At 46.2% G+C, this 19,237-nt stretch overlaps 2 protein-coding genes across 17 annotated transcripts in view; one reads left to right on the plus strand and one right to left on the minus strand.

Moving 5' to 3' along the window:
• Positions 1-4,824, minus strand: part of MGST2 (microsomal glutathione S-transferase 2) — a 38,824-nt gene extending 34,000 nt beyond the window's left edge. For 3 of the 4 annotated variants that reach the window (XM_050790262.1, XM_050790265.1, XM_050790264.1), the window contains exon 1: positions 4,442-4,818. In XM_050790262.1, the coding sequence (XP_050646219.1) occupies positions 4,442-4,499 (58 nt within the window). In that variant the 5' untranslated portion in view covers positions 4,500-4,818. Of the gene's footprint in view, positions 1-4,441 lie in introns of all 4 variants that reach the window. The other variant, XM_050790266.1, reaches the window with a different exon arrangement.
• Positions 1-19,237, plus strand: part of NDUFC1 (NADH:ubiquinone oxidoreductase subunit C1) — an 829,703-nt gene that overhangs the window by 448,320 nt on the left and 362,146 nt on the right. The gene's annotated exons all lie outside the window — the stretch shown is intronic.

Below are 19,237 nucleotides of genomic sequence, written 5' to 3' on the forward strand. Positions count from 1 at the left end.
CAAATTCGAGAATCTGAGTCCACTTATAACCTGTAAGCCCCCTGCTTTAAGATATCCCACCCTTTGGGGCTGAACCAGTAGATACCTTCCATGTATTGATTTATGTCTTTGCCTATAGTTCCTGCCTCCTTAAAATGTATAAAACCAAACTGTAACCCCATTGCCTTGGGACCACCCACTGAAGGTTTCTTGGGTTTCTGTTTTCTCCAAGCCATGGTCACTCATATTGGCTCAGAATAAACCTCTTTAAAAGACTTCGCAGAGTTTGGTATTTCTGTTAACACCCCCGAAGGAAATCAGAATATTGCACCTCAAAATATGACTGAACTAAAGAAGCGGCCTCAAGGTCTTTGTGACCTCTCCACTGCTTCCTGTCTCAACCCGTGGTCTCTACCAAGGCCCAGGATAAGGCTGGGCAGTCCTCTGAAGCTCCCTTATCTACCTAGAAACCAGACCCCCTAAGACAAACACAATTGCCTGCCCTCTCCTCCCTCAGACCTCATTATCTCATGTGGAAAAGAAGACCGAGGAATGCACACACCTGGACGAACTTTCCCACCAGATTAAGCCTGCCCCTCTGGCCCATCAAATTCCAAAGAGAATCATTGGCAAGTTACTTTGTCTCCCAGTCCATTCATTCTCCCTAATAATCGTTTACTACCACGTGAAAGAATTGTCTGCATTCTACATTTCCTCCCTCCCCTGTGAAGAACAGTATATAAGCTGCTGTACCCCTTTGGATTATCGGGCAATCATTCTCTCATGCTGTGCATATTTAAATAAATTGTCATACCCTTTCTCCTATTAATCTGCCTTTTGTCAGCTGATTTTCAGTGAACCTTCTGAGGGTGAAGGGGAAGCTTTCTCTCTGCCCCTTACCCCCTGTGATGCCCACCCAGCCACAGCTGGGTTCCTTCACCCTGTCGCTACCTCTCCATGCAGCAGAAACTTCTCTCTTTGAAGAAGGAACTTAGGATGGGAACTGCCAGTGCTAAGCGCCTACATGGGGCCAGGCACTGTGGTGGGATTTCCTCCCCAAGGTCCGATTAAACCCTCTTTGATGGTGACATTGAAGGGCAGTGTATCCTGAACAGAGACACCTAACTGGGAAGTGGCTAGACTAACAGATACAGCTGTCTGTCTGCAAAACCTAAGCTGCTTCAACCATGGCACATGGTGTCCCAACTCCATGAACACCAGACTTGCAAAAGGAGCAAATTCTGGCTCCTGATGCCAGCTAAACAGTTGTGTCTTCCTCTCTCTGTCTCCTTTGTAAACCAAAACTAAAATTCTAAGCCACCCAACCATCTAAATGGAGTCCTCCTCTCAGCCAAGGGCATTCCAAAGTTAACCTAAAAAAAACGAGTTCAGGCCATGATGGGAAAAAGGTGTCAGACGTGCCTCATTATATCCTCCTCCCGTTGGAATTCAGGCACAACTGACCAGCATTAACATTAAAACAGACCTTAATGTTAGTCCAAACTGCACCATTTTGTAAGCCCCCCCGCCATTTCACAGACCTTAGTCAAAGTGAAGCTTGCCATGAGGGTTCAGGCCCTGAGAAACATCCTGCCAGCACCTGACCACAAGACACAGGAACATCCTTATCATACCCTGCCAAGCAAAGTCCCAACTGAAGAAATATCCCTGTCAAATCCTGCTGGACAAAGAGCCCAGGGAACATCCCTGGCCAAACCATCTGACCATAGGAACATCTTATCAATATCCTCCAGGGCAGCAGACCATACTGCCCAAACCCCTCCCGCCCATACCTATACGTACCCCGCCTGTAAGCAACGGTGGGCTCTGGCATTAAGCTGGTCCCCAACCTCCACAGGTTTCTGCAATATACCTGTGCTGTTGTAAAGCCTGTGTGTGTGCATGTGTGTGTGTGTGTGTGTGTGTGTGTGTGTGTGTGTGTCTTAACCTTAACCTTCCCTTTAAAAAACTAACACTTAAGACTTTTTGTAGCAATAAGACACCAAATTCCAGTCTGACTCTAGTATAGTATCACATGACAGATAGCAGGCCTTGAAAGAAATTGAAGTATTTTACCCTAAAATATATTTTCGTCACGTCCTGAAATGGTCCTGCAAAGTTGTCTCTTGTGGGAAAAGTCTACATTCTGTAGAAAACCCCTTTCCCTTTCCAGGTCTTTTCTCTGATCCAGGAGAGAATTAACAGAGTCTGGCACCTTTTTAAGTCTCATAAGAAACATTTACAATCTATTCTCTCCAAAGGCTGCTACCTGGAAGCTACATCTGCATAGTAAGAACCTTGGCCTCCACAACCCCTTATCTTAACGCAGGCACTCCCTTCTATGGATTTGAAGTCTGTAGATAAACTCTTTTAATCAATTGCCAATCAGAAAATCTTTAAATCCACCTATGACCTGGAAGCCCATGCCCCACTTCCAGTTGTCCCGCCTTTTGGGACCAAACTAATGTACATCTTACATGAATTGATGTCTTATGTCTCCCTAAAATGTATAAAACCAATCTGTAGCCAGACCCCTTTGGGCAGATGTTCTTAGAATCTCGTGGGGCTGTGTCACCGGCCACTGATCCCTCATGTTTGGCTCAGAATACATCTTTTCAAATATTTTACAGAGTTCAACTCTTTATCAATCTTTTTTTTCTTTGAGATGGAGTCTCGCTCTGTCACCAGGCTGGACTACAGTGGCACGATCTCAGCCCACTGCAACCTCCCTCTCCCAGGTTCAAAAAGTTCTCCTGCCTCAGCCTCCCTAGTAGCTGGGAGTGTAGGAGTGTGCCACCACGCCCAGCTAATTTTTGTATTTTCAGTAGAGATGGGGTTTCACCATGTTGACCAGGATGGTCTCGATCTCTTGACCTCATGATCCACCTGCCTTGGCCTCCCAAAGTACTGGGATTACAGGCATGAGCCACCGTGCCCAGCCCTAACGCCTTATTAAACATTCCCTGTCCACCATTAATCATCACTCACCCAGTCTCCTCTCCTCTCTCCCCACCTCTACCCCCTCCTCCATCCAGCCCCCTGACATTCTGGCCCCAGTTCACACAGCCTCCTGCACAAGCAGCAAACAGGGAGGATGAGCACCTCTGTCAGACTTGGGACATCTGTGGACCTGCTCCTGTGCCCTCTGCAGGCCTAGGATAAAGGCTCATGCAGGTTTGGTAGCACCTGTGAGTCAGGAGGGGTCGCCTTACACCTGTTAAATTAGGTTTAGCCTAAAGTTGCCTTCTGACATATTTTAAGTTCAACCTAAAGGTCCTCCGTACATTGTGAACTGTACGCTTCCATTTTCTGGGAGTCACTTTCCTTTTTCTGTCCATAAATCTTCTTCTACCACGTGGCAGCCCCAGAGTCTCTCTCAACCTATTCCGGTTCCCCATGCCCAACTGTGACTCGTTCTTTGCTCAATTAAACTCAGTTAAATGTAATTTGTCTAGGATTTTCCTTTTAACAGATCTAAGTGTTTCTTTAATTAGAAACAAATATCCTGCTCTTCTCCACGACAGATTGTGTGAATCAAACCACAAAACGTGAGTCTGAAGGTTCAAGATCTTCATACAATCTCAAAACAGACTGGCTAGGCAAGACATTAAGTGTGCATGGAGGCCTGGACTGGATCCTCAGCTGTGAGGCCTTCCTGCTTCTGGCTGTTTGTGTAGCCTGAGCCGTCTACAGCTTGGCCCTATTTCCAGGTACAGGCACACTTGGAAATATAAAGAAATATGCATGCTCGGTAAGAAGTCTTGCACTCTTGCACTGGGACCCCTTTCCCCAGCTGACACTGTAGGTAAGATAATATGAATTGAGCAAATGTGACTCCCACGGAGTAAAAGCCCTCTATTTAACCAGGCAGTCGGGATATTGAATAATCCTAGTGGGAAGCTGTTTTAAAATTTAGAGCTAATTACTTAATCTCAAGCTCGTATTTCTGAAGGAAGTTTTTTTCAGCCTGATAATCATACCACCATGGGCAGTTTATTTAAGAAAACACATTAATTAAAACAACGTTCAAGAAATCACAACCAGGTTTAGAAGCAGGCACGTTTCCTTTGGAACACTTGTAATTAATATTCACACCACTTCCTGCAGGTTAGCAGGCTACTAATGCTCGTTTGAACGGACTGTGGGTCGTAACCACAGATGATGCAGAATGGCTGAGCTCTGAGGCCCCACAGCGTTCCAGTTGGGAGAACTAATCTCTGGAATGTTCTCAGTCTCTGCTTGCCCCTGGGAAGGAGGGGAGCAGGCAGCATGGGTGACCCTGAGGCGACTGTGCTCTGAGGACCCAGAGCCACCTGCAAGGGCAAGCAGGAAACAAAACACCGGACCTATCTCCCTCCCTCCCTATCCTCTCTCCCGCAAGCCCTGTCTCTCACACAGGCGCGCGCACACACACACACACATATACACACACACACACACACGAACTTCCCATGCCTCTTACTTTGCTGACAGGCCGAGAGAATAGAGACAGCAGCCAGCAGGATCGAGTTCCCGGCCATCTTTCTCACGGAACTATTTGTAGAACGCAGGGGAAGATAAGAGGCGCTTCTTGACTTTGAATGCTGACCTTCCTTATCTGGTAAACAAAGTTGGGGAAGGGCGGGGGAAAAGGCTTATTCAAGCGGCTAAATGACCTTTGCCCTGGAACAGAAGTCAGGAAGGCAGGCGGGTCTGGCGCTGCCGGTCACAGATCTTTCTGGGGCTGGGAGTTGCTTCCGGCGTTTGTTTTAAGCCTCTCCCATGGCCGGCGGGCAGGGCTACAGCTCACTGTGGGACCAGCCCTCCAGCCGCAGCGCCACAGTTACACTATCTTCTCTGCCAATGCACAGACTCTCTGGATCCCTTTCATACCCACGCCCTTCCCTCCCCGGGCCTTGCTGAGCCCTTTCTCACCTCCTGTGGAAAGAGTGAGAAGGAAGTACTTACTTAATCCTGATGAAATTTTAAATGCTAATTTAAACCAGTTCTAATTTATTCACGCTGTGAATGGCCGATTTTGGATTTAAACCCAGTCTAGCAGATTGCAATTGTGCCCTATCCCCTGCACCAGGCTTCCTCTCACTGTCACCTTGAGACTCTGATGATAATCTTACTGTTTTTTTTTTAGACAGGGTCTTGATCTGTCACCCAGGCTGAAGTGTAGTGGCACGATCATAGCTCACTGCAGCCTCCAACTTTTGGGCTCAAGTGATCCTCCTGCCTCAGCCTCCCAAGTAGCTAGGACTACAGCCGCAAGTCACTGTGCCCAGCCATTTTTTAAAAAATAAACCGGCCAGCTGCGGTGGCTCATGCCTGTAATCCCAGCACTTTGGGAGGTCAAGGAGAGCAAATCATGAGGTCAGAAGATCAAGACTGTCCTGGCTAACACGGTAAAACCCCTTCTCTACTAAAAATACAAAAAATCAGCCGGGCATTGTGGCGTGCACCTGTAGTCCCAGCTACGCAGGAGGCTGAGGCGGGAGAATCACTTGAACCCAGGAGGCGGGGGTTGTAGTGAGCTGAGATCAGGCCACTGCATTCTAGCCTGGGCAACAGAGTGAGACTCCACCTCAAAAATAAATAAATAAGTAAACCAGGATAGATGTTCTAAGACCTCCTCAAAAAAATTAAAAATAAAAATAAAACCAGGATAGATGTTCTGCGAACCTCAAAAAAATAAAATAAAAATAAAAATTAAATAAACCAGGATAGATGTTCTGAGGAGGAAGAGGACCCCTGAGGAAAGAAATGGACCAATATTTAAGTGGAACCCCTAGTAGGAAACGGCACATATGGCCACCACACCTGCCCAGGGCCTCGCCATTGTCAGACAAAGACACATGCCACCCAGGCAGAGCACACGCCTCCACAGCTGGGGGCTTCTTCTGCAGAATCCATTTATCACAGCCCCCTCCCCTCTGTCAACACAATCGTTTTGCTCTTTAGAGATGCAGATTCTGGCCGGAATGGTGGCTCATGCCTGTAATCCCAACACTTTGGGATGCTGAGATGGGCAGATGGCTTGAGCTCAGGAGTTTGAGACCAGCCTGGGTAACATGGCAAAACCCCATCTCTAAAAAAAATACAAAAATTAGCAGGGCGTGCACGTGCCTGTAGTCCCAGCTACTTGGGGGACTGAGGGAAGGGGATTGCTTGAGCCCAGGAGCCTGAGACTGCAGTGAGCTAAGATCATTCCACTGCACTCCAGCCTGGGTGACAAAGTGAGACTCTGCCTCAAAAAAATAATAAAAATAAAGATGCAGCATCCCAAAAACCAAAGCTGGGGGCTTTCCTCACCCCATCCTACAGCACTATTAGAGGGTATATCTTGGCTTAAGCTGCTATAACAAAGATACCATAGACCAGTGGCTTATAATAGCAATTTATTCATCACAGTCCTGAAGGCTGGGAAGTCCAAGATGACAGTGCTGGCCAATCAAGTTCCTGGTGAGGACCCTCTTCCTGGTTTGCAGAAGGACACCTTCATGTTGGAGAGAGAGAAAGAGCAAGCTTCCTGGTCACTCCTTATAAAAGCACAGATCCCATTATGGGGGCCTATGCTCATAACCTCACCTATAGCTAATTATCTGCCAAATGCCTGATACCATCACACTGGGGGTTAGGGTCTCAACATATCAATTTCAGAGGGGACACAAACATTTAGTCCCAGTGCCTGCTGGGGAGGGCAGTTGCCTCAGCCTCACACAGACCCTACAGTTTAATGACATAACCTTGGGCCTCTCTGAGCCTCCATTTGATAAGATGGGGCTAATAAGAGCTGAAGTGAAGTTTAAATGATATAGTCCTATTCTAAGGATTGAATTAGTTACTACTTATAGAGCACTTAAAACAGCACCTGGCATAAAAAAATGTATTCTGTGTGTTTGCAAAATAAACACACAAAGTATCTAGACAAGTACTTAGCATATAGTGTACCTAATGTTAAAAGATACTTTCAGAAGTAAAAATCATGCCTTTCATACAATATAAAATGAAAACATATCAAAATTTTTATGTAACTCATTCATGAGGGAACCAGTAAGATGTTATAACCAATTCAAAGGAGAATTCACGGAACTACACATATATAGGAAAGAGGGAATAACAAAATTAATTTATAAATAGTTGCAAGCCAGGTCTGCTCAGAGTTTCTTGTTGGTCTTCAGACTTCCTTGGCTGTCTGCTCTTGAAATCATTGACAACTAAGATCAGATAAGAAGACAGAGCCAAGAAGCAAGGGCAGCACCAAATTGTCTTGTATGCTCAGTTTAATAGTTTTGGGCTTCAGTATATGGCAGAGATTCTAAACTGCAAACTAGCTGCCCTGAACCCGTATCACCATCTACTATAATAACCTCCCAATGACAGATCTCGAAGGAGAGGTCTACACTAGGCCTGTGGGCAGGCAGAGGCTCTCAAAGTCAGAGAACTGCTCGGGAAGAGAGGAACAGCAGCAGAAGGAGCTGAGCAGAGAATTGTGGCCCTGGCTGATAACTGTAACTTTTGGGTGTTGGTAATCTTATTTTGAGAAACTCTTGGGTACACCTGTACTAGTCAACTGGTTTAAAAACAACAACTTCCCAGCTTCTGGACAAATCCGGAGGTTCCCTACTGACTTCTTCAAGTCAATCTTAAGTCAGTCCCCCAAATCCAGATTCTAAGAGAAGTTTGACACAAAGTAAAAAAATTAAAAATCAATTAATCAATAAAACCTCAAGTGCTTCAAAACCCCATGCGTCTATTTAAAAACATCTTCATTGTCAGTATATGTAGTTATTGCCTCTATGAAAGTATAAAAGAATTGAGCATTGGATAATGAAATATCACCTTCTGCAGTGATAAAATTTCCAGGTGGCCCACAGCTGAAATACTGCCATAGCATTAACAAAAACTCACAAAAATTAGAGTTTCTCTGTATGTTTTCCCTGGATTGGTTGAAGAGGAATGGCATTTTCCCTGTATGTGGTTCCCATAGATCCTTCTAGTATGTTCCATTTATTACATTTTCCTATGAAAAGGAAAATAAAAGGACAAACAGCATACTGGTAATTGCTACGGTCTGAATGTTTGTCCCCTCCAAAACTCATGTTGAAATTTAACTTCCATTATTATGGTAGTTATTAAGAGGTAGGGCAATAAGAGGTGATTAGGCCATGAGATCTCTGCTCCCATGAATAGATTAATGTTGTTATCATAGGAGTGGATTGTTATAAATGTGAGCTTGGCCTTCTCTAGCCCCCTCCCTCTCTTACCCTTTGGGATGACATAGCACAAAGGTCCTCACCAGATGCCAGCACCTTGACATTGAGTCTCCTAACCTCCAGAACTGTGAGAAATAAATTTCTTTTATTTATAAGTTACCCAGTGTGTGGTATTCTGTTATAGCAACAAAATGGAATAAGACAGCAATGATAGTAAAATGTTTTTAAAATATTTTTATTATCTATGTAAACTCAAAAGAAACCTGAAAGAGTTTCTGAAGACTTCAGTTATTACTGAATCACTGTTACCAAAATTATACTCTAGGTAAGGTGAAACAGAGAGGCCAAGATGTGATCGCAAAAAACAAACCTGAACCATGTGAAAGAACTGCTTTCATGAAATGTAAACTCTAAAAGTAACTCTTTCAGTATAATTTTGGTAACAGATTAAAAGAAATGATATATTAAACTATAGAAATGTTTTTCCTCAGCCGGGCATGGTGGCTTACACCTGTAATGCCAGCACTTTGGGAGGCCAAGGGCAGATCACCTGAGGTCAGGAGTTCCAGACCAGCCTAGCCAACATGGTGAAACCCCATCTCTACTAAAAATACAAAAATTAGCCAGACATAGTGGTGCACATCTGTAATCCCAGCTACTCGGGAGGCTGAGACATGAGAATCACTTGAACCCAAGAGGTGGAGGTTGCAGTGAGCCGAGAATGTGCTGTTATACTCCAGCCTGGATGACAGAGCAAGACTCCATCTCAAAACAACAACAACAAAAAATGGTTTTTCCTCAAACCAATTGCAACCCCCCCAAATTATTCCCTGGTCTCACCCTCTCTGTTCACTTGTTACCCTTCCAAAAAAGACAGCACATCATACAGGTTTCTGCTGATCTCTACAGCAGTGCTGTCCTCACTCCCATCAGGCCAGGTAGCAGAAAGAGACAGAAAATACACCTCTTTCCCAGGAACTATCAGAGTGATCACGATTATCAATGACCACATAACTCTCCATGTACCCAGAGTTCATTACATTATCTTGCTAGAAGTACTGACTAATTGAAGAATCCTGTGACTACGCAGCAGTTTTTCTGGGTTTTGTTTTGTTTGGAGACGGGGTCTTACTCTGTCACCCTGGGTGGAATGCAGTGACGTGATCATGGCTCACCGCAGCCTCAACTTCCAGGGCTCAAGCCACCCTCCCACCTCAGTCTCCTGAGTAGCTGGATTTAATAGTGGCTTTAACACAGTAAGTTTTTAAGCAAAGTTCAGATAAACACAATTTGAAATTATGCTCCATTTGGCTACATGTTGCAAAAATTTAGGAAATTTTAGTCATCCTGCAGAATATGTTCTCCCATTTCAGAAACTGCAGCATTTTGCTCTGTAGCCCTGAGTGTGAAGAACTGAGCTAAAGAAGGCAAAGGCATTTTATTCCCATTGAGGAGACTTTGCCCTGGACCAGACAGGGCAAAAGGTTACAATTGAATGCCAGCCACCTTCCAGCAGAAACTGCCCACTACCCAACACCAGTAATGACATATCAAGGCTCAAAGATAAAGACAGAAAAAGAGAAGAAAGGCAAGGAAAATAAAGATCAGTTACCAATGTAGTGTAGAAAAAAAAAGTACAAGTTTTGAGCTAGTGATCTAAGCTCCTATCTCTGTGTCGTGGTGGACAAGTTGCTAAACTTCCTGGACATGTGTTTTCAAAGGGAAATAATAATACTGACCTTGCAGGGTTCCTCTGATGAATAAATGAAGTCATGTGAGGGAAGCAAATAGCACAGAACCCGGCATGATGCCGGCTGTCCACAGGTGTCACCACCCTGCCCATTCTCTCTGCCATCCCGATGCCCTCCAACCCTGGGTGGAAGCAGAAGAGACTAGGCCTATTTGTTGAAAAGGCCATATTACAAAGCAACAGATGATCTTAGAATGCCATTAGAATTTCTGAGACAGCACAGATTTCCCAGAAGAATAGAAACAGAGCATTTGAATTGCTTCAAAATGGCTTTTGACAGTAATAGAGGGTCTCAACCTGAGTTGTCTTAAGTTTGCATAAGGCTTAGGAGAGGATAAAATAAAGTAGGATCTAGAGATTGGTGAGGAGAAATAGAAGTCCCCATTCTTGACAGCTCTCAGCTCATGCAGCCCTCCCCACATACACAGTCACACTCGCACACACACACATCCAGATTCACACACATTCCTATGCACGCACACCCACACTCATAAACACCCACACACACACACACACACACTCGTGAACTCACACATTCACATTCATGTACTCCCATCACACATTCAAAACACACACTCATACACTCACATACTCTACAAAAACTCATGTTCCAAAAGGGGATTTGTAAGCTGAATATTCAGACCTCAGAAAACATATTTTCACAAAAATAATATTATGGCCAGGAGCAGTGGCTCATGCCTGTAACCCCAGCACTTTGGGAGGCCGAGGTGGGCGGATCACTTGAGGTCAGGAGTTCAGGACCAGCCTGGCCAACATGGTGAAACCCTGTCTCTACTAAAAATACAAAAATTAACCAGGTATGGTGTTGCGTGCCTGTAGACCCAACTACTCTACTAAGGGGGCTGAGGCAGGAGAATCGCTTGAACCCAGGAGGCAGAGGATGCAGTGAGCTGAGATTGTGACACTGCCCTGCAGCCTGGACGACAGAGCCAGACTCCGTCTCCAAAAACAATAATAATATTATAAATGGTTGCCATATTTCCAGGTTACCACACATGAAACAAAACTTTTTATTTTTTATTTATTTATTTTTTTGAGACGGGAGTCTTGTTCTGTCACCCAGGCTGGAGTGCAGTGGTGCGATCTCGGCTCACTGCAAGCTCCGCCTCCCGGGTTCACGCCATTCTCCTGCCTCAGCCTCCGGAGTAGCTGGGACTACAAGTGCCCACCACCACACCCGGCTAATTTTTTTGTATTTTTAGTAGAGAGGGGGTTTCACCGTGTTAGCCATGGATGGTCTCGATCTCCTGACCTTGTGATTCGCCCCCCTTGCCTCCCAAAGTGCTAGGATTACAGGCGTGAGCCACTGCGCTCGGCCTGCTTTTGTATTTTAAACCAAATTTGAACCCATAAATTAGGTAACATACTGCATATTGGCAATTAAGCAACAACAACAAAAAGAACGCCCAGCGCAGTGGCTCACACCTGTAATCCCAGCACTTTGGGAGGCCGAGGCGGGCAGATCACGAAGTCAGGAGTTCGAGACCAGCCTGACCTACATGATGAAACCCCACCTCTACTAAAAATACAAAAATTAGCCGGGCGTGGTGACATGTGCCTGACATCACAGCTACTCAGGAGGCTGAGGCAGGAGAATAGCTTGAACCAGGGAGGCAGAGGTTGCAGTGAGCCAAGATTGTGCTACTGCATTCCAGCCTGGGTGACAGAGTGAGACTCCATCTCAAAAATAATAATAAAAAGAACTAATACTATTGGTTTACCTTTTTCATGGAATCATTACAATTTTTTTAAACTGAATAACATTTTGTATTAGATGCTTTAAAACAGGGTCACTGGCATGAACATGCCCTGGCTCCCATAGGCCATGCTCAGAGCTTGACTGTTGAACTTGCTCGGACAGAGCAGCAAGAGACGGAACAGCCTAGAGCCCAGAGGACTGAGGTGCTCCGGATGAGCCCAGGGCTGCTGAGAAGGCCTCACTCTAATGAGGGCTGCTCATGCCCACCCCGCCAGCTCCCAAATCCAGTCAACAGAGGGCAGTGTGCTAGGCCCTGTGCCAACCACTGAACAGAATTATCTCAACTAATCTGCATAGTCAAACCGCAAAGTGCATATATTATTCCCATTCTTCAGATGGAGAAACTGAGGCTGAGAGGTTAGTGACTGGCCCGGAGTCAGTACAACCCAGGCCTGCTGCCCCAGAGCCTTTACTCTTAACTTTGGCTGCACGTTGGAATCATGTGGGGAGAGGTCACTAAAAAATACAGAACTTCAGATTTAATTAGCTCAGGTTCAGCCTGGGCACCTGAACTTTTTAAAGCTTCCCAGATAATCCTAATGCACAGCCAGCTGGAGAACCACTGTCTTAACCAATGTTTCTCAGCATAGCCCATACCACTACTACCACACCGGAGGCGATAGAAACACACAGATGTCTGAGCTCATCCAGGATCCATTATGACACACCAGCAAAGCACATGTGGTCTCATGTAACTTGCACAAAACTCCTAGGAGGCTGTAAATTATTCCCATTATATAGATAAGGAAACTGAAACTGAGATCTATAAAGCTTCAGGAGCTTGACTAATCACTCCATTTCACTGCATCCCAAAGAGGGAAGATGGGGCAGGGCTGTTGAGGGGGTGAATAAGCTGGTAGGTGCCCATAGTGAGCATCAGTGGTGCCAGGATAGAGGAGAAAGGGGTGTGGAAGGTTCTGCAGTAGCAGAAGGGAAGAGGTGAGGCTGGGAGAGATGGGACCTGTAGGCCTCAGGGGTGCAACCCAGGAGAAATGCTGGTTTCCACTGGAGGAGTTTACAGGATGCCTGGGTAGAAGAGGGAAGGACAGATAGACATGGGAGGGAAATCTGAATCTGAGATGGGACAACAGGCTCCAAGGCACCAGCAGAGAAGTGTGGCTGGAGCCCAGTCTCAGCTGATTGGGCCCAGTACTTCCCTGCCCACTGGCTTCGATGTGCATGGAGACCGGTGATTCTCACATTAGAATCACCAAGGGCGTTTTTGAAATAAACACTGATTTAACTGAAAAATCTCCAGGACGACCAACTACTGCCTCAGAGAAGTTACTGAAGTTTCCATGCACCAGAGGGGAGTTTACTCTCTTGAAACCTACAGCATAGCATGTGATGGGGCTACTTAAGGAAAAAAAGGGGTACTGTGGCTTCACTTGCTGTCTCTCCGGGGCTTGTTAAGGCAAAAGAAAAAGGACAAGCTATTCCTCTTTTGATGAGAAAACACGAAAGGTTGATGGATTAAGAACAAACAGTTAAAAGCAGCTCTTCTTCACTTTGAAATGTGGTGCTAAACCTGCATCTGGGCTGACACCCCAAACAACAGTCATTTCAACACAGCACAAGCCTGTTAGAACATGACTCACAAAAACACCGATGTGACTCAATCAGAGGCCAAGTCATGTCCTACACAAAAAGAAATGAAACACAACAAAATGAGAAACCTACTGGCCCCAAACAGGAAAGCCCTAGTGTGCCACTGTTAGGCATGCAGACCTGTGACTGCATCCTTCAGCTACCTTAGCAAGATGATAAGGAACTTTGAAAACTGGGTGCCTCTTTCTTTCTTTCTTCTTTCTTTCTTTCTTTCTTTCTTTCTTTCTTTCTTTCTTTCTTTCTTTCTTTCTTTCTTTCTTTCTTCTTTCTTTCGTTCTTTCTTTCTTTCTTTTTCTCCTTCTTCTTCTTTCTTCTTTTTCTTCTTCTTCCTTTTCTTTCTCCCCCTCCCCTTCCCCTCCCCTCCTTCTCCTCCCTCTTCCTCCCCCTCCCTCCTTCCTCCTCTTCCTCCTCCTCTTCCTCCTCTTCCTTCTTCTTCTTTCTTCTTGCTCTTCCCTCCTGCTTGCCCTTAGAGTGTGCCTGGTACTCACCTTTGCTTCTGGGACTTGGGCAGGATGATAGCCTTGGAATTTCAGTCTCTGGCCATTCCCAGACAAACCTGTCTGGGACAGGAATTCCAGACAAAACAGCTTATCCGCCTTTCCACGCCCCCTCCTGCATGAGCCTATTTCTCATTCTTTTCTCAGAGGTCCCACTGGCTGGTCATCTAATTTCATCCCTAATTTGCAGTAGAAGGATTCTAACAGCACACATTCAGAGCTGGGAGCTGCAGTTTAAGCAGTTCTATCAAAATGACATATTTTGTGAAACCGCTAGGGGGAGCCAATCCAGGACTGCCAAACCTGCTGGGATACCACCACCGGAGGTAGTGGTCATCTAATTTCACCCCTAATTTGCAGTAGAAGGATTCTAACAGCACACATTCAGAGCTGGGAGCTGCAGTTTAAGCAGTTCTATCAAAATGACATATTTTGTGAAACCGCTAGGGGGAGCCAATCCAGGACTGCCAGACCTGCTGGGATACCACCACCGGAGGCAGCTCAGCTTCCAGGCAAGCCACACTCTGAGGTCCCTGTGATAGCTTACTCCTCCAGGTTTCCAGAAGTCCCTACAGATGCACATCAGCGAAAATAGAACAAGTCAGTTAACACAAACTGTCAAAATCATGTCTAAATGACGTCCTATAAAAATTCAGTTTTTCAGAGATTTTAACACATTGACCATTTCCAGTAAGCAACTTGTAACACAGTCAATTGCTCAAAACCCACAGGTGCTCAAATGTGAAATACCAGAATTTAACCCTTAGTCCTGATCCGCTCAGAGCTAGACAGAAGCCAAACACGGATGCTGCCCCAAAGACGTACATTCCATGGAGAAAGGTCAGAAAAGGACACTTTACGTTTGGCATCCCTGTGGGAGACTGCGAGGGGATAGAGGAGGGGTAAGAAAAGACACAAGGTTTCCACCTGGTGGTGGGGAAATCCCTAGCCAAGGAGATGCCCGTTTTTTAATCAATATTCTGAGGAATCGGATACCACACCTTGGACTTTGATTTCATCCCTTGATGTACCTCTAGCTCTTAACGTGGCTTGGTTAAAAAACAAACAAACAAAACCTTTGCATAAATTCTTTGGAAAGGAGTGGATCAGAGAGCTGGGCAGTGTCTGAAGAGTTTCTCAAGATCAGGCAGACTTGTTGGTAAAACATCTGAGAACTGGGTTTTATTCATACCGGAATGAGGGTACTGATTTGCAATGAAAGAGAAAAATCTAAAGCAAGGAAAGGGGGCCAGGTGCAGCGGCTCATGCCTGTAATCCCAGTAACTCAGGAAGCTGAGGCAGGAGGATCACTTGAGCCCAGGAGTTCTAGGCTGCTGTGAGCTATGACTACATCACTGCACTCCAGCCTGAGCTGCCATCTCAAAACAAAAAGAAAAAAAAGAAAGGAAAGAAGGAAGAAACCAGAAAATAGGAATGCACATAAGGCCAGGCACGGTGGCTTATGCCTGTAATCCCAGCACTTTGGGATGCCGAGGTGGGTGGATCACTTAAGGTCAGGAGTTCAAGACCAGCCTGACCAACATGGCGAAACCCCATCTCTACTAAAAATACAAAATATTAGCCGGGTATGATGGCACGTGCCTGTAGTCCCAGCTACTCGAGAGGCTGAGGCAGGAGAATCACTTGAATCTGGGAGGTGGAGGTTGCAGTGAGCCGAGATTGCCCCACTGCACTCCAGCCTGGGAGACGGAGCAAGAATTCGTCTCGAGGAAAAAAAAAAGAATGTGCGTAAGTAGTATTTGCCCATTCATTTATTAATTCATTCATCAAATGCATTGAGTACCCACCACATGCCAAGCTCCATACTAACTGTTGAGACGCAGGGATGAGCGAGACAGCCAGCCCTGCTCTTACAGTATTTACAGCAGAGTGAGGAGGACGCACATTAACACACCATAACCAAAGCGAATTAATTCGTGATCAATGTGGGGAGTGCTGTGAGAGGTCCCAGCTGCCATGTAAGTGTACGTCTGGGAGGCAAGAGGAGCCTTCACAAAAGCGACATTTTGGCTGAGGACTGATCCTGAAGTGTTAGCTAGATGAATGGAGCACAGGTGTGTGTGTGTCAGAGGATGGACTGGAAGGAGAAAGGGAATATTCCAGGCTGAGAAAGAACAGTAAAAGGCTTGCAGAGGGAAAGGCTATGGCATGGTCAAAGAATCCTGAATGAAGTCCAGTGTGATTGTTGCTTAGAGACCTGGAAGAGAGTAGTGTCTGCTGTGCCAGGGTTGGCCCACATTGGGCCATGTTAAGTATGCTTACTTCATACTAGCTGTTCTCAACCTGGGATGATTTTGTCCCTCAGGGGACATTGGGTGATGCCTGTAGACATTTTACGTGTTACAGCTGGGGAGTGAGGTGCTACTGGCACCTAGTGGGGAGAGTCCAGGGATGCTGCTAAATATCTCACATTGCACAGGGCAGCCCCCACAGCAGAGCTGCCCCGCTCACAGCGTCGGTAGTGCTGAGGTTGAGAGGCCCTGTTTACAAGGAGGATGTGAAACCTGTCATGGGTTTTAAGCTGGAAGGTTTTGTGATGAGATTTGTTTCTAAAAGATCACTCTGACCCCAGGGTGGACTGACGGGGCAGTATCACTCGTGCAGATATGAATGGATCTGTTGGGAAAGCATATGATGGTCTACGCAAGAGAAGATGTTGGCCTGGCCTGGGGAAATGTCAATGTGGATGGAGAAAGAGATTTAAAAGAACAAATCAATTGAATTTCAGGGCAGATGGGTTGTGGAGGGTCCCTTAGCACATGCTTTCTAGACAAGACTGGAATGCTGAGACTTTATTTGGCAGGTATAGTAGTATCAGGGCAGCAAAAGTGATGGGAGAGCCAAGTACGGCAGAGCGGCCGGAAGCAGAGCATGTCCTCCTGGGGCGCTGCTTCGGATGAGCTGTGATGAGACACAGCCGGTCACTGCGCAGGCGCCCCAGGCAGCACTCGGGGAGGGGGTCTCCGGACAGGTGGAGTAGAGAAACCGCACCTCAGCGCAATTCACTGGAGGGAGGAAAGGAGAGGGAACTTATCTTCTTTTATTATATATATTTTTTAACTTTTAGTTTAAGTTCGGTGTACATATGCAGGTTTGTTACATATGTAAACATGTGTCATAGGGGTTGGTTGTGCAGATTATTTCATTACCCAGGTATTAAGCCTAGTACCCATTAGTTATTCTTCCTGATCCTCTCCCTCCTCCCACCCTCCACCCTCCGAAAGGCCCTAGTGTGTGTGCTCCCTCCATGTGTTCTCAGGAATTTATCTTCTATACCTCATCTCCCATTGGGGCAGTTTCCCCCACGGCAGTTTTTAAACAGAACTGCGAATTCTTTGCCATTTCTCCCATCATGAGGTGGGGACACGCAGCAGGAGTGATGCTGCGCAGCCTCTTTGTTCACCGGGGCCCTCATGCTTGGAGCCCTCGGCTGCCATGGGAGAAGTCAGCTACCCAGAGGGTACCATGACAGCCCACATGTAAGCGCTCTGGGTGACAGCTCCAGCTACAGCCCCAGCACGCAGCCCCACCTGCATGGATATGCGTTCATATGATTCTAGCCCACAGCTGTGGGGGCACTCCCAGCCATTGTCTCCTCAGCTGAGGCCTCAGACATTGAAGAGCAGAGACATGCCAGTCCTACTGTACCCTACTGACCCACATAATTCATTAAAGCCTAATTAAATGGTTGTTATAAACCCCTAAACCTTGGGGTACTTTGTCACACCTGAGTAGTCTCGAGAATGACCTCATTGCAAGGTAACAACTCAGCCTCCCAGGGTGCATCATTTGCCTCCAGTGATACCACCCCATGCCCTGCAAGTATGGCACTTCAGACAGGAGCCAGGGACACCAGGAGTATGGCTGGTGGCCCTTAGGTGGCAGGATTGCAGAGGCCCCACAGGAAGTCAGCTGGCCACAGCAGAGCCAAGGTGGAGCGTGTGGCTGAGAATTCAGGAGAGAGGATGAGCTCAAGAAAATTGGACACTGCACTGCATGTGCCTGATAAAGGATAGACGGAGAGGAAAAGGGAGTTAAGGATTTCCACATTTCTGGTTTCTCAACAACTAGATTCATTAATGATGGGGCAATTTACTGCCACAGAATTTAGACCAAAGGAGGGGGCTAGGTTTGAAGTGCCTGTGAGTCCATTAGAAATGACAAGAAGTGGGAGCCTAGGTCACCAAAGATGGTCAACGTCATTGATCTTGAGACCACAGGGCCCCAAGAAGGCTTAAGGGTCTGTCCCTGATTCTTGTTTCCTGTGTGAGAAATATTTTGCAGGTGTCAGGCTGGGACTCTTGACCAGCTGAATCATGTATTTCCGGAACAGGGTGTTAAAGAAGACAGAAGCGACCCAGGAAAAAGCATGGCTTCCACAAGAGCTGCCATATATACAAACACACGCGCCCTACAATGCTGGCAGGAGAGAGAGCAGCAGATTGATTGAGTTGGTTAGTTAGTTATTATTTGAGACAGGGTCTTGCTCTGTTGTCCAGACTGGAGTGCAGTGACATGATCTCTCTTGACCCATCAGATTTATTTTTTTAAAAATCTGGGAGAGGAAGGCCGGGCGCAGTGGCTCAGGCCTGTAATCCCAGCACTTTAGGAGACTGAGGCTTGTAGATCACAAGGTCAGGAGTTCAAGACCAGCCTGGCCAATATGGTGAAACCCCGTCTCTACTAAAAATACAAAAATTAGCCGGGCGTGGTGGCAGGCAACTGAAGTCTCAGCTACGCAGGAGGCTGAGGCGTGAGAATCACTTGAACCCCGGAGGGGGAGGTTGTAGTGAGCTGAGAGCATACCACTACACTCCATCATGAGTGACAGACCAAGACTCTGTCTAAAAAAAAAAAAAAAAAAAAAAAAAAACTGGGAGGGGAAAGTATTTTTTTATTTTCTAATATGTTAGAACCCTTTCTCAATGTGTAAGTCTCCTCATTCTTCTCCCTCTCATCTTTAACCAAAATTGTAAATGTTCTACATGTGTATCATGTTAGTCTATTCTGTGTTATTTAGATAATTGGTGCCTTTGACTTACGTTCTTGTAAGTGTTGCTTTAGTTCATAGACTCATAATATTCCCAGACTTGAAGCCTGCCTTAACATTGATAATGTAAAACAATCATCTAGGCCTGGAAGTCTAGAGTGATGGGGAGCTCACCACCTCCTGTTTCTGATCAGAGGTAGGTGAGATGCCTTCTGCAGCAAGAAGTCAGGGGCAGGCCTGTGACACTAGCTTTGATTCCTACAAATGACCAAATGAGGGACAGGGCCTGGTGGTCTCCCAGTCCCAGCTGAGGCTCCCGTGACCTGTACCTTCCTGCCCTCCCAACTCTCAGGTTCTCCCAACAGCCCTCCCCTAGCTAATTTCATAAAAGGCAGTGCCTATAGCACTAAA

This window comes from Macaca thibetana, chromosome 5 (genome assembly GCF_024542745.1).
Source record: "Macaca thibetana thibetana isolate TM-01 chromosome 5, ASM2454274v1, whole genome shotgun sequence".
Lineage (NCBI taxonomy): Eukaryota > Metazoa > Chordata > Mammalia > Primates > Cercopithecidae > Macaca > Macaca thibetana.